The 13,935-nt window shown below is 39.9% G+C and overlaps 1 protein-coding gene across 1 annotated transcript in view; it reads right to left on the reverse strand.

Moving 5' to 3' along the window:
* Positions 1 to 7,337: 7,337 nt before the first annotated feature.
* Positions 7,338 to 13,935, reverse strand: part of PHACTR2 (phosphatase and actin regulator 2) — a 240,151-nt gene continuing 233,553 nt past the window's right edge. The window contains exon 12 of the mRNA XM_019653744.1: positions 7,338 to 7,418. Within this exon, the coding sequence (XP_019509289.1) occupies positions 7,338 to 7,418 (81 nt within the window). The remainder of the gene's footprint in view (positions 7,419 to 13,935) is intronic.

The raw sequence follows: 13,935 nt of genomic DNA on the forward strand, positions 1-13,935 counted from the left end.
AGTGGCTTATAAATCTAAATAAGATAGTAATACCTCAAGATGGTATAGAATGAGATAATTGCTTTACACACACACACACACACACACACACACACACACACAAAACAACCACATTAAGAAAATTTGAAAAGTAGAGAAAAGACAAAAACAAAAACAAAACTATAACCCTACTCGATAATAAACCATTAAGGGTTTTTGATGTCATTTCTTCATTTTTTTCTATGCACCTCAATTTTAAATAAAACATACCACTGCTATATATACATTTAGTCAGTATCCTGGTTTTTCCACTTACATTATGTCAATGAGCCCCATTTTCATTCTAAAAGCATCAATTCAGTGATTCTACGAGTCTTTGATAATATCCGTTAATATAAGTACTACTTTGCACACTTTAAGAAAAAGTTCTTGTTTACAAAATTCAAAGTTTATTTTTTAAAAGTAATACTCTCTCGATTGTAAATCTGATACACGTTGCCATTAAAAAAACTAGAAAACAGGGCCGGCCGAGTGGCGCGATGGTTAAGAACTCGCTTGGGATGCCAGAGGGCCCCGGTTCGGATCCCACATATGAGGGCCAGTGACACTGCCCTCCACAGCTAAGATGCTGAACGACAGCTCAACCTGGAGCTGGGCTGCCATGAGTCGCCGGCGATGGCGTAGGCTGCAGCCCCTGCTGCAGTGGGTTGCCATGGGCTACCGTGTGTAGCCAGCAGCCAGCGTGAGCGGCCAGCAGCTGCAGTGAGCGACCGTCCAGAAGCCGGCGACTGATCTGCCTCGCCAGAGAAGAGCGCAATGATGGTGCCAACTTGGGCCAGTGAAGCAACATCCTCCACAACTAGATTGAAGAACAAAAACGACAGCAACTTGTCTGTTCCCCTTCCCCCAATTCCCCAGCACTGTTCCCATCCCCTCAATTCCCCAATAAAAATCTTTAAAAAAAAACAAACTAGAAAACAGAATTTCCAGAACAAAAATACAATTACTCATGATGTTACCACTCAGCTGTAACCACTTTAGTTTAGTTTTTAAGTAAAACTTGACCTTTCATACAATATGCTGTTATAATTTAGAGAATTATTTTAGATTGTAGAAATGCCATTTACTATAGAAAGGGAAGTGGCTTTTCTTTGTTATGGTGATCTTCTTCCAGAATGCAATGACCATATTTAATGGTATAGAGCCCTGCAAATGGTCTTTTGGACTTTGAACAGTAATGTGGGTGGGCAGCTGCTGGGGAAGAAAATACAGGATGTGGCCAGACAAGCATCAAGTGTTCTAAGCAACTAAGGTTAGAGCTTGGAACCTCTTACGCCACAGGATGAATTCTCACAGGGACCACTTGTCCTCCCCCTGGTTACATGGCCCTAGAATGCATTCCAATTCCAGAGAGCTTTCTGGAAAATACTGGGAGAAACTGGGAGAATTAGATGAAAGGGTGGATCACTCCAACTCTTACCACTACAGATCGACCATGTCCCAGAATGTGTTCCATTATGGACGTTTCAGAGGTGACTTCTTAGTACAACAGCAAGAGTGCCACCATTAATATCAGCGCCAGTACATGATTCAAGAAAGGCCGGCACGATGAAATCCTCATTTATAGAAAGAGTAGGGAATAGATCTTTGATTTTTTCATTTAAATGTTTGTGTTTGACAAGGTAATCAATTCTTATGTTTCAAAAATTCAAAAGGTTCAAAAGGGCGAATAGTGAAAAGAATATGCCACGTCTGCCCCTAGTCACCCAATTCCCCTTCCCATAGGCAACCAATATTATCCGCTTTCTGTGTCTCTCTCCAGAGATACAGAAGCAAAGGAAGCTATATGCAGGAACGGATCCTTCCAGTGTTGAAGGAGACGGCACTGTGTGGGAGAGTCTCTCTGGATAAAGAGGTGCCTAGGCAGAGGAAGCAGAGCTGTTTCAACCATTTTAACCACCCTAAATCCCCCCACGAATTAATAGATTTAGATTTTAAAGGAAAGGCTCACTTAATATAAGGAGATAATGTCTGGCGCGAATGAGAAAGGCTAATAAATGAGCTGCTCTATATCTAGGTTGCATTTAAAGAGCTAGGTAATGACCCATAACATGTTTATTTCCTCCAAGCGTGGCTGGTGTTAAGGGCACCACTATCTTTTACATGAGCAATTTTCTCCATGTAAAACATTATCATATTTTTCTATTATTTTGATTAGACACAGCAGTGTTTACCAAAACCTTTTCTTCTTAAAAGAAATCCTGAAAACAATTTGCAAATCATAAGCATGATTTTTATATGCCTCAGGGCCAAAATATTTCTGTACTGGAATGCAAGTCTAATGATGTAATATAAATTAACGGAAAAATAGCAGTAGACATTTGCTTTACTGCCAAGTTTTTAAGAATACTTAAGCAAGGCATATTTATCTTGGTGATATGAATATTTAATTTTTCCATATCTGGAAAGACATTTTAAAGAGTGTTAATCAATATATTTTTTTGGAAAACTTTTAAAGCTTACCCTAGATATCAGCTGTTACAGGAAAAAAAGTCTGTAATTTTCTTTTGAAATGCAGTTCATCCCTATTTGCGTCTATTAATATTTACTTAAACAACGAAAGTATCTATAGACTTTATGGAACACAAGAAGTATACTTAAATTTCTATAGATGAGTAAATACAGAAAAACAGCCAACAGACTTTTGAAGGTGAGAAAATAGCCTTTCAGATATAAAAATATGCTACAATCCTATTTTAATTATGCAGTGTATTAAGTGCAAGGACAGATGATAGCTTGTTTGAGCACAATAAAGAATCTGGGGGCTGGCCGAGTGGCTCAGCTGGTTAAGAGCTCACTTGGGGGCACCAGCTCTGAGCAGCAGGGCGGTTCGGATCCCACATATGAGAGCCAGTGACGCTCGCCCTCTACAGCTAAGATGGTGAACAACAGCTTGACCTGGAGCTGGGCTGCTGTGAGTCGACGGCGACAGCATAGGCTGCAGCGGGGCTGCAGTGGCTGCCATGAGCTATGTGAGCGGCTGGCAGCCAGCGCGAGCTGCCGGGAGCTGCTGTGAGTGGCTGACCAATGGCTGGTGACCGATCTGCCTCAGCCGGGAAGAGCACAATGATCACAATACCAACATGGGCCAGTGAAGCGACGTCCTCCACAACTAGATTGAAGAACAAAAACAGCAATTTGTCTACCTGTCTGTTCCCCTTCCTCGATTCCCCAACGCTATTCCCCTCCTCCCAATTCCCCAATAAAAATCTTTAAAAAAAAAAAAAGAATCTGGAAACTGACCCATGTGTATATTAAAGGAAGAATCTTACATCAAGAGGGAAATAAGTGGCATTGGGACAACTGACTATTGGTTTAGAACAAAGTAAAGTTAGTTTACTCTCGTGAATCACACCCACAAATAAACGCCCAATGGATGAATGATCTAAGTGTAAAAAAAAAAAAGCATATATAAAATTAAAGATAATACTTTTATAATCTTGCCTTCCTCCACAAGACACAAAGCAATGAAGCAAAAAATAGCAATACAGACAAATACTTAAACAAAAGACCATTAAAAAAGTTAAAATGCTAGAAATAGATTGGAGGAAAGTATCGTGGCATGCAGCAAAGGGCCGATATTCATAATATCTGAGTTTTTACTAATCCAAATGAAAAGGACAAACAACTCAGAAGAAAATTAGTAGAGGCAAATAAAAAATAAATGATCAACAAAAGTATGTAAAGATGTCTAACCTTACAGAACTAAAATATTAACATTCATCCTTTAGAATACAGATGCCTCCCCACCAACATCACCCCATGTGTAACGGGGCTGAGTAGACCAGGCATGCTAGTAACCTGTAGGTCACAGAATGGTATCTTCCAAAATGTAAAAACCATATATGTAGTGCTCGCAAATCCACTTAGGGGACTACTATAAAAATATTGCTGTGAGTGCACAAAGATACATTTATAAAGAAAGGCAAGGTGGTATTGTTTTACTAATGAAAAACTGAAAATTCCGTAAACATCTATCAATAGAAAAATTGTTCAATAACTTATGGTATATTATCTATGAAATGCTATAGAGTCATTCAAATGAATTAGACATGTACTAATGTGTTAAGATTTTCTAGATGCTATTTTGTGTGCATAAATGCAAATATGTACATACACACACACACACACACACACACACACACACACACATGCGTCTATAAATATCTAGACAGCAGTTCTCAACCTGTGGGTTGCGACCCCTTTGGGGGTCGAACGACCCTTTCACAGGGGTCGCCTAAGACCATCGGAAAAACAAAAAGATATTTACATGACGATTCATAACAGTAGCAAAATTACAGTTATAGAGTAGCAACGAAAATAATGTTATAGTTGGGGGTCACCACAACATGAGTTACTGTATTAAGGGGTCGCGGCATTAGGAAGGTTGAGAACCGCTGGTCTAGAATGTCTAGAAGGATCTACACGGACTTTTACCAGTGGTTACCAGGGAGAATGGGAATGAAGATGGGGAAAGGAGTGAAGGAAGTTGTCATTATCACTTGATAGATTTTTGTACTGTCTGCATGCTTAATTAGACTATATTATTTGTCCACATAAAAATACATATATAAAAAAGAAATGATCTTTACTTCTCCCTGCATCCTATTTTCTTTTTACTTGTTCATAGTGTACAACAGAAAAGAACCTCTTTTAGTATAAATGTTTATTTCTCATAAAATGAGGACTTCCATAAAAAGGCATTTTAAAATTTTGATTATTTTTATTATAATATATTCTTCATATAATGCTATCAAATGAGGTAATCAGATACTATAATTTTTAGGAAAGTTATTCAGAAATAAAACTATCCTGAATGACAAACACTGGGTTGAGTGCATCTCAGGGGTCAGGATTCAATGACACAAAACATACCATCTTCCCAGCTGCCCGGATGTCCCAGACAGCTCGATGTCACCATAAATATCCAGCCATCTTATTATGATCAAGTTTACTAGAGAAGTGTGACCACAGGTATCAGATAGTAATACGGACTCTTCCTGACCCCAGAAGTGGAAGGGAGAAAAAGAGAGGACAGATAGGTCTGGCCTGATATGGGCATGTGATGATGGGTCTAAGAAGAGATTATGAAGCCTTCAAACAAAGAAAAATCTATACATTTAGGATGTCTGAAAGTACTCCATGCATTTACAAATAAACACAATATAGGAGGAAACTACCGTATTTGCCGGCGTATAAGACGACTGGGCGTATAAGACGACCCCCTAACATTTCCACTCAAAATACAGAGTTTGTTATATACTCGCCGTATAAGACTACCCCCTCTTCCGACCATACACCCAGTATGGTATCGCGATTCGCGATTTTGCGCTATCATACTGGGTGTATGGTCGGCTGTGTGCGATTTTGCGAGTGTGGTAAAATCGCATAACAGCAAAATCGCATAACAGCCGAGCATACACCCAGCAGCGCTGCTGATGCCTGAACGGTATGTGGAATGAAGTGGGCGGGCATCGGGAGGCCACTATGGCACGGGGCAAGCACTATGGGCAGTCTATCTGAAGTGTACCTGGCGTATAAGACGACCCCCCACTTGGAGGCATATTTTTCAGGGCCAAAAAATCGTCTTATACGCCGGCAAATACGGTAAGAACTATCCGTAGGAGAAAGGGGCGTTTCTTGTGCAGACCAGGCATTATTATTATAAGAGCAATAGCCATGGAGCAACACAAGCCCCATGCATCTCAGGGATGAGGTTTGCTACGAACTCAGAAAGTTATGCCACTGCTTCTTTTATCATGTGACATGCCTCCCAGTATGGAACTCCACCATGAACAGGAACCACGGCTGAAACAGTAGCTCCGTGATGTACAGCTGCCTTACAGCGGCTGTTCCCAGCCTATGGGATCAGTATTTGTTTTCCAGAAAGACCTGCTACCATGTAATCCTCTCTCCTGGTATGTTTCTTAACAACTCAATTTTAAAAGATATGATTGGCCTGCAAATTTCTAGGAACACGCCTGTTATATAAAGGCAAAGCACACGAACCCGTGAGAAATGACACAGAACACCTACGAAGCACGGGGATCAGGCCACATAATCACTCAGGGCTCTTCCCGTTTTAGCAGCCCCATGAAACTAAACCGCGCTGGGAGGGAAAATGGGAGGACTATAACGATCTTCTGTGGCACCAGTAAAAATTGGATTCCTATTCTAAGTTCTGTCTTCTGAAAATTGAGTTTCTATCTTAAGTTATAACTACTGTGAGCTCAAAGCAGACACTTAGGTGCCCACGCTGGCTCTCACCATCTGTTCTGGGCATAAAACTTCAACTGAGTCACTTCAAGAACAGAATAAATGATGCTGGCACTTGTCTTCTGGCCTAGAAACTAAAGCTAAGAAAGAAACCAGAACAGCACCCTTTAGAATGATTCAGTGTTCATTGGATGGTGTTAGGTTAACCTGTATTTTATTAAATTAAATTTATTGGGGTGACATTAGTTCACAACTATTATACAAGTTATAAGTGTACAATGTGATAATACAGCATCTGTATATTGCATTGTGTGCTCACCACCCCAAGTCTAGTCGCCTTCCATCACCATATACGTGACTTGCTTCACCTTCTTTATCCTTCCTCCACTCCACTTCCCCCCTGGTAACCACCATACTGTTGTGTGTTCTAAACCGTATTTCTAAAAAATGTTTTAATTGTGGTAAAATACACATAACATAAAATTTACCATCTTAATCATTGATGAGACAAGTAAAAAGTTAACAGGAGAAGGGCTGTGAGTTGGCAGATGGGACAGGCAAGGAGTTAACAGGAGCGGGCTTATAGCCTAACAGGAAGGAGGTTAAACCTTAACCGCTTGGCTCCGAGGCCACCTGCACGCTGACGAGCACCTTACATCCATCACAGGTAGGAACAGAACAGTTCCCAATCGCAACGGCAACCCCCTGCAAGCTGGCATCCATCATAGATGGAAACAGGACAGGTCCCAGGAGAAGACAATTGTAACGGCAGCCCCCGTGCAAGCTGACAAGCGCCCTACATGGAAAAATATAAAACCCCAGCACTCCTCATCGGCGCAGCTGTCTCCATCATACTCTGCCCCAGCAATCCTCTGCCTTACCCCTCTGTCTTCGCAGCTGTCACTGTTGGGCTCTGCCCTGGCAAACTTCCCTTTGCCAGAACACTCTCTCTTTTTGATTTTCAATATATCTTTTCTTACTCTTGTAGAGTCTCGTAAATTCTTTTACATTCTGCGAACCACCAGGGGTTAATTCTACACTAAGACAATCATTTTTAATATGCCCAACTGCATTTTGTGTACCTACCTTGTAAACTGTCGACTCTCTTCATGAACTTCCATTTCTGTGCTTTTAAACTCATTTAGTTCTTTCCTTATTGCTGCCTAAATAGGAAAAATTAGATAAACAGAACTGTTATTCAGGTCACACATTTCCTGGGCATATTCCACATCAATGAAGTGGAACTTCTTTCAAAAAACGTCTTGGAGACGGGAGTTCCTAAATTCTACTAGGTAAAGGTATGATAAATGTAGTATCACGCTATAGCCAAACTAAAACCAGGATAGATTTCCTTCAAGTATCATTGACAAGGTGGGAAGGTGCCTTGGCTAAACTCCTCCTGGGGTCTGTCTGATTGATGATTTCCTCCCCCGCCCCCCACCACCAGTGACCACAAGGATAGTGCAGGTCATGAAATTTTCTGGGAAACAATATCATTTTCCTATTGAAGTTCTGCATTTAATACCACCCACAGTGACATACGTCTGACTAGCTGCCACAGAGCTACTGAGAAGGCAGTTATTCATTCTTTAATAGTGAAACTAAAGACAATTAGAATGAAAAATTCTAGCATACCACTTAAAGTTACTCAAAGAAAATATCAAATAGAATGCTATTACTATTACTATTTAACGAACACATAATCCATGTCACGTAAGTGCTAGGGTTTGAAGAGATGCTTATGTCCGTCAGGTTGAAAAGCTGAGATACTCATCAAAATGTTAACATGAGTTATCTATTAACAATAGTGGCTGGATCACGGATGGTTTTTGGTTTCAATTTCGTGCTTACCTTTAGTTCCTAATTTTTCTAAAAAGAATAGTTTCCTCATGTAAATTTAAAAATACTAATTAAAACAGCTCCATAATCTCTTTGAGAAATGGACTCTTCGGCCAAAACACAGAATGCCATTACAAACCACAGAGAATCACTTCACTGAGAGATAAGAAAATCTACTTTGTGAAGGGAAAATGATTAATATTAGAAAAGGAAAAAGACAGAGGAAAGCCCTCAGGCCTCTCTCCGGCTTTCTCCCGTTACTAGCTATCACGCTGCAATATACAAGCTTTTCTCTCAACACCCCTTTCAATGTTATATTTAAACCCTGTTGTCACAGATTGCCTCGTCTCCTCAAATATATTCCTGAGCCCCTGTAGTTTCTGTGGGGAGCCTGTGGCTGCAAACTGTAGCAAAAATTCTTGCTACTGATTTTTGGAAGAGATGAAGCAAGCAGAGAGATAGACGTTTGTGGCCTGAGTCCCCCGTGATAAGACTATACATATTGCCACACAAGTACGATCAACAGTGAGGATACACATTGTTTTAATCACTGTAGAACTTGGTAGCTAGAACCAAGAGCTGAAATAGCAAAGATGCTCTATACAAATGGCCCAGCGACATTTATCAAAAAAGTCTTCTTTGAAAGGAGGTATTTTAATATGGATTGTGGCAGAGAATCTTGTCTCTATGCTCATTTTAAATTTCTCCTCTGAATGGAAGCTTTCAGTAGAGAAAGTGGAAAGTAGTCTACTCGGAGTCAGAAGTCATGGGTGTTAGTCTTCACCTACGCCTTGCCAGCACTGTGACCCTCAGGGGATTACTTTGCTCCAAAACCTGTTTTCGCATCTGGAAAATGGGGTAAGAATTCCTTACAACAGTGTTATGAGAATCAATTAAGAGCATATTTGAAAGTGCTTTGCACACTGCACACTACAAGTATTCAGTAAAATGTCATTATTGTGAGGCTTTCAAAAAATGAATTAAATTTTGGCTTGTGTGACTAACGAGTCTTTCTTTTTTATTTATAGAGCGTCTATTATGTGCAAGCAGAAAACGTCACTGAAGGAGACTCAAAGACAAATAAGGCAAAGTCCTTATTCTCAATAGTAGGTTGGCTGCCGATCTAAGAGTCTGGCAAAAATCAATGAAAGCACTCTATGAGAATCAACTGGGACATGGAATCTACAAAAAAACAGTACTGTATAGTTTATTTCTAATTGTGTGCTACACATCCTTTATATTAGTGACATTTACAATTCACTTAATGACCATGTACATGTACATACACTTTTTCCGAGAGAGCCAGTTCAATATTTATGGGCGTATCCCACATGCTCATCTGCAGTGTAACGTTACCATTCCCTTGTCGAGAGATGGAGTCTATCTTTCCAACCGTGGATCTGGGTGAGTCCTGTGACTGCTCCAAACAACAGAACACAGCAGAAGTGAGGCTGTGCCAGTCCCAAATGCAGCCATTAACTGGCCTACCATCTTTTGCTTCCTTCTCCTTGAAGCCAGCTGCCATGTAAAAAATGTGCCTACCTTCAGGAAACCACATTATGAGAGACCCAAGGTATAAGCAGAGGGGCTGGAGAATGACATGCCATGTGGATACCGAGAGGCCAAGGAGTAACAAGGTGAAGCCATGTTAGTGAAGAAGCCATTTGGGAAGTAGATACTCTAAACCCAGGTACCATCTTACTTAATGCTGTATGGATCAGAAATAAACCGCCAAGCTGAGCCCTTCCTGAATTCCTAACTCACAAAATTGCGAGCAAAATAAGATGGTTATCTTAAGTCATTAAGCTTTGAGGCGGTTTGTTATAAAGCAGTTGATAACCCGAATACTATTCCAAGACTTTTATCTTGGAATAGTATAAATGATAATATGGAGGTTGAGTGACTTGCTAGATATCAAATGGACATTAAGGAACAGAGATGGGGCTCATGCACAGGCCTTCTTACTTCAAGACCTCCACTCTTTTCAATAAAATGAGCTCCAGAGCCTAAGTCATCCAGATAAATGCCTCAGATCTCGATGTTGTGTGTGCTGGTTTGTAATGAGAAACGATGAGTCAGTTACAGGCAATGAATGGGGTGTGAAATTATAGAACTATTGGGTTGTTGGAAAGTCACGACGCATTTTTGCAATGAAAAACATAGAAAAAAATACGTCATGACTTTCCTGACAACCCAATAGTTGCTTGAAGAAATATATCAGCAAGATGTAAATATAGGCAATTAAAGAAATAGAGTACTCATTTTAAACATTCACTGAAGAATGAACACACTTTCATCCCAAGAGTTACTTCCTCTTACTAACTACAGAGAAGGTTTTCTGAGAGTGTTAAAAGAAAAAAAGTAAATAAGACCCTTTATGATAGCGATAAACACATACAGTAATCTTAACTCTCTTCTATACGAAGAAGACCAAATTTCAGGCCTAATAACTCTTCATGTAACTGTAAATGAGACTGATTTTGTTGAAAGATGTGGGATAGAAAGGTAGGTTGATGTAGAGGGATTGGAGCCCAAATGGTGTTGGGTTGGAACAATGGGAAGTAACAGAGCTGAAACTAGGTATTTCTAAGATTGAAACAAAACAAGCCCCCAGGAGGTAGCACTGAGACCAAATACGTAGTATTTTTTGATACCATGAGAATTACAGAGAGGTAAAAGGAAACAAAAAGGACTGAAAGTAAGTTTAAAATTGACTAGTGATGACTGGTGATGGAAAATCTGCTTAATCCCTCCCACCGGGCTCAGGGGTTACCCTGGCCAGAGGCAACAGGTGATTTGTTAAAAATATGGGCCCTGTTGCCTTCTCAAATAACATGAGCTGCGAAGCCAGGATTAATTAGAATTTCCATCATTTTGATGTCATTGTTTATTTCTTTGATAAAAATCTGATGGAAAACAGATGGGATTCTTGATTACTCAAGCTCAATGGCATGGGTAGGTAAGTGTACTCTCCTGCTGCCAGGGCAACCATGAACAGGCCAAAGAATATCTTCCTATAGAATTAAAACTTCAATCTTTTCTGGGACCTGTTTAGACAGGTGTGTTCCTGGGAGGATAATACGTTCTATTCATCTTTATGGCCACTGTATCTAGGACAATACATAATATATTGTAAGGGTTTTAATAAATGATTACTGAGTAACTTGTTGGACAACTCCAAGGAGCATCTCAAAATTTTGGATTCTCTTTCACTGTATAATTTTAGACTGGATTATAAACTGAGGCTTCAATGAACAGTGAGAATGTCACCAATGGGGAACAAAACTTAGATGACCAAGCCTGACCATGAATGCAATACTGGTAGAACTACCATTTATTGATGAGCTGAAACTCTACAGATATTCCACCTTGTTCTCAAGATAGATATAATTGGCTCCACTTGATTAGTGTGGAAACTAAAGTTAAATGACTTGGCCAAGATCAATTAACTACCCAGTGGCCTAGTCTGGAGTCAAACCCATAAGTAACTACTCCAAAGCCTTCCCTCCCTTCTCTACCATAGAGCTTCCATAGCCTACCCCAGGGAGATGGCAACTGCGGTGTGAGCCTCAGTCTTCAGGCCAAGTTGATGGCCTTCTCTAACTCCACCTATCAATGTAGGGCTCTTTCTCTACTTCAGCACAGATATAGGTATAGGGCACCTATATCTTACTGTATGTGTATCTGTTTCTAGTGTTCTATCCAAGCACATACATTCTAAAATTGAAAATTGTATTTGTTTGTTTGTTTTTTTAGCTGAGCCATCCTACCTGTTGGCAGCTCAGCAGCAGCTCAGCTCGGGCCAGGCATTGAACCGTTGTTGCTCAGAGCTCAAACTCTTGAGCGAGCTCTTAACCAACTGAGCCACTCGGCCGGCCCTTGAAAATTGTATTTTAAAGGCTAATTAAGTTCAATCAAATTCACAATGAATAAGGCATTTCTACCACCACTTCTCTTTCCCAATTTGGGCAGTTTAACAAGACTACTAGATCTGTGAGATTCCCCACAGCACACAGCACAGTGTTTTCATAGAATGGGGCACTGATTGGCTACTGACTGATTGGCTAGTGATCCTTTTCTTTATGATTGAAGTTCAAAAGACTTTCTCAAAGGCAATATGGTATCTTAGTGGGGCTAAGAAAATAGTACTAAGCGAAGAGAGAGAAAGGATGGCTCCTTTAGGCTGGCAGGAAGTTCATTGTTTATTTTGACAGCAGAGGTGGAAATATGTACTTTCAATCGTTTTGTTTTGTTTTTAAAATGGGATATACAGTTCAAAGGTTAAAAAAATAAAACTTTATAACATGAAAGTTAAATTGCAGATTTTGATACCAGTTAACAAAATACATTACAAAGTTTGAATATGATCAATACAAAATATGAAGTGTTTTAAGGTAAAAAGAAACAGAAACCTAGACTGCTTCTTATAATAATGATAATTAGCGCGTTATTTTCATTCTAAAATAAAATATATATATTAGGACCATTAATAGCTTTAGTATCTAAGGGCAATGAGTAACATTTCATTATGCTCATTTTTTAACATCTAGAGGAAACTATTTTTTCACTGTTAGGTAGAAAACAATATTTTTAGAAATTTAAAAAAATACCATGCAGTGCTATGCATTACAACTCTTATTTTCTTATTGTATTCTTGAATATTCTGGTTTTTGCCAATGAACACATGCCACCTGTGTATGTACAATTATACATAAACAGCATTTTAAACAGTTGCATTTTTTTATTTTTTTGAATTTTAAAAAGTACAAATTTTTTCAACCTAAAATGAATTATTCTTATTTTTCTTCAAAGGAAAAAAAATACTATGAAACCAATCCAATTCTACAGATGCTGTTCTTTAGACCTTAAAAAGTCTTAGGAGAGAGAGACAATGCCAAAGGGAGAGAATGAGCCTCATATTTGGGTAGGAAAGGACTCTGTCTGTGCTCTGGGGCTCAGGGTTTGACCTGCAGGGGAGATGGCAAAAGTCACGTGCCTTCAAACTACTTGTGAAAAGACACTAAGCCTGCAGAAGAAAATCTAATCATGCACATCTCCCCTGTAGCCTAGAAATCCAGCACAAGAATCTATTTTTGTTTCAACATAAAATTCAAAAGAAAAATTGTCTCTATTATCACTAGAGATGGACAAGCTTTACCTTCTAACAACAGACAAGAGTTAGAAAGGACCAGTTCTAGGGCAGGGAAATTTTGTTTCCATATGAAGGTGGTTAATCATTTTGACTCTCACTGCTTGCATACTTTGTACCTGCTGTGATTTTTACTCATTTACCTAGCCACCCCTACCTGCCTCTCTGACATTCAGCATTTGAGTAACAAGACAGCTGAGAATGGTGGGTGAGGCAAATTGTATTTTCCAAAGATGGCAGCAATACCTCTAGCTCACACGTTCTTCCACAACATAACCTTACCATGCACCATCAAGAAGTAGAAAATAATTCCCCTCCCCCCGGTTCTGGGCAGACTTTATGACCTGCCTGTAACTAATACAATGTGGTGGAAGTGAGGTTCGGCGCCTTCTAAAGCTGTGTCAGAAAAAGCCATGCATCTTTTACCGCTTCTCCTGGGGTGCTTGTCTGGGGAAAGCCAGCCACCATGTAAGAAGTCTGACGACTCTAACGCCACCATGCTGAAGAGGCCACGTACAGGTGCTTTGGTGGCCAGCCCAAGTTAAGTTCAGCCTCTGAGCCATCTTCACCAAGACACCAGGCATATGAAGAAGCCATCTCAGATACTCCATAGCAGCCTATTTGTCAGCTGAGTAACACTGAGTGACCTCAGTCAACCTCATGAAGAGCAGAAGAATCGCCTAGCTGTGCCC

Source organism: Hipposideros armiger, unplaced genomic scaffold, assembly GCF_001890085.2.
Source record: "Hipposideros armiger isolate ML-2016 unplaced genomic scaffold, ASM189008v1 scaffold_206, whole genome shotgun sequence".
Taxonomy (NCBI): Eukaryota; Metazoa; Chordata; class Mammalia; order Chiroptera; family Hipposideridae; genus Hipposideros; species Hipposideros armiger.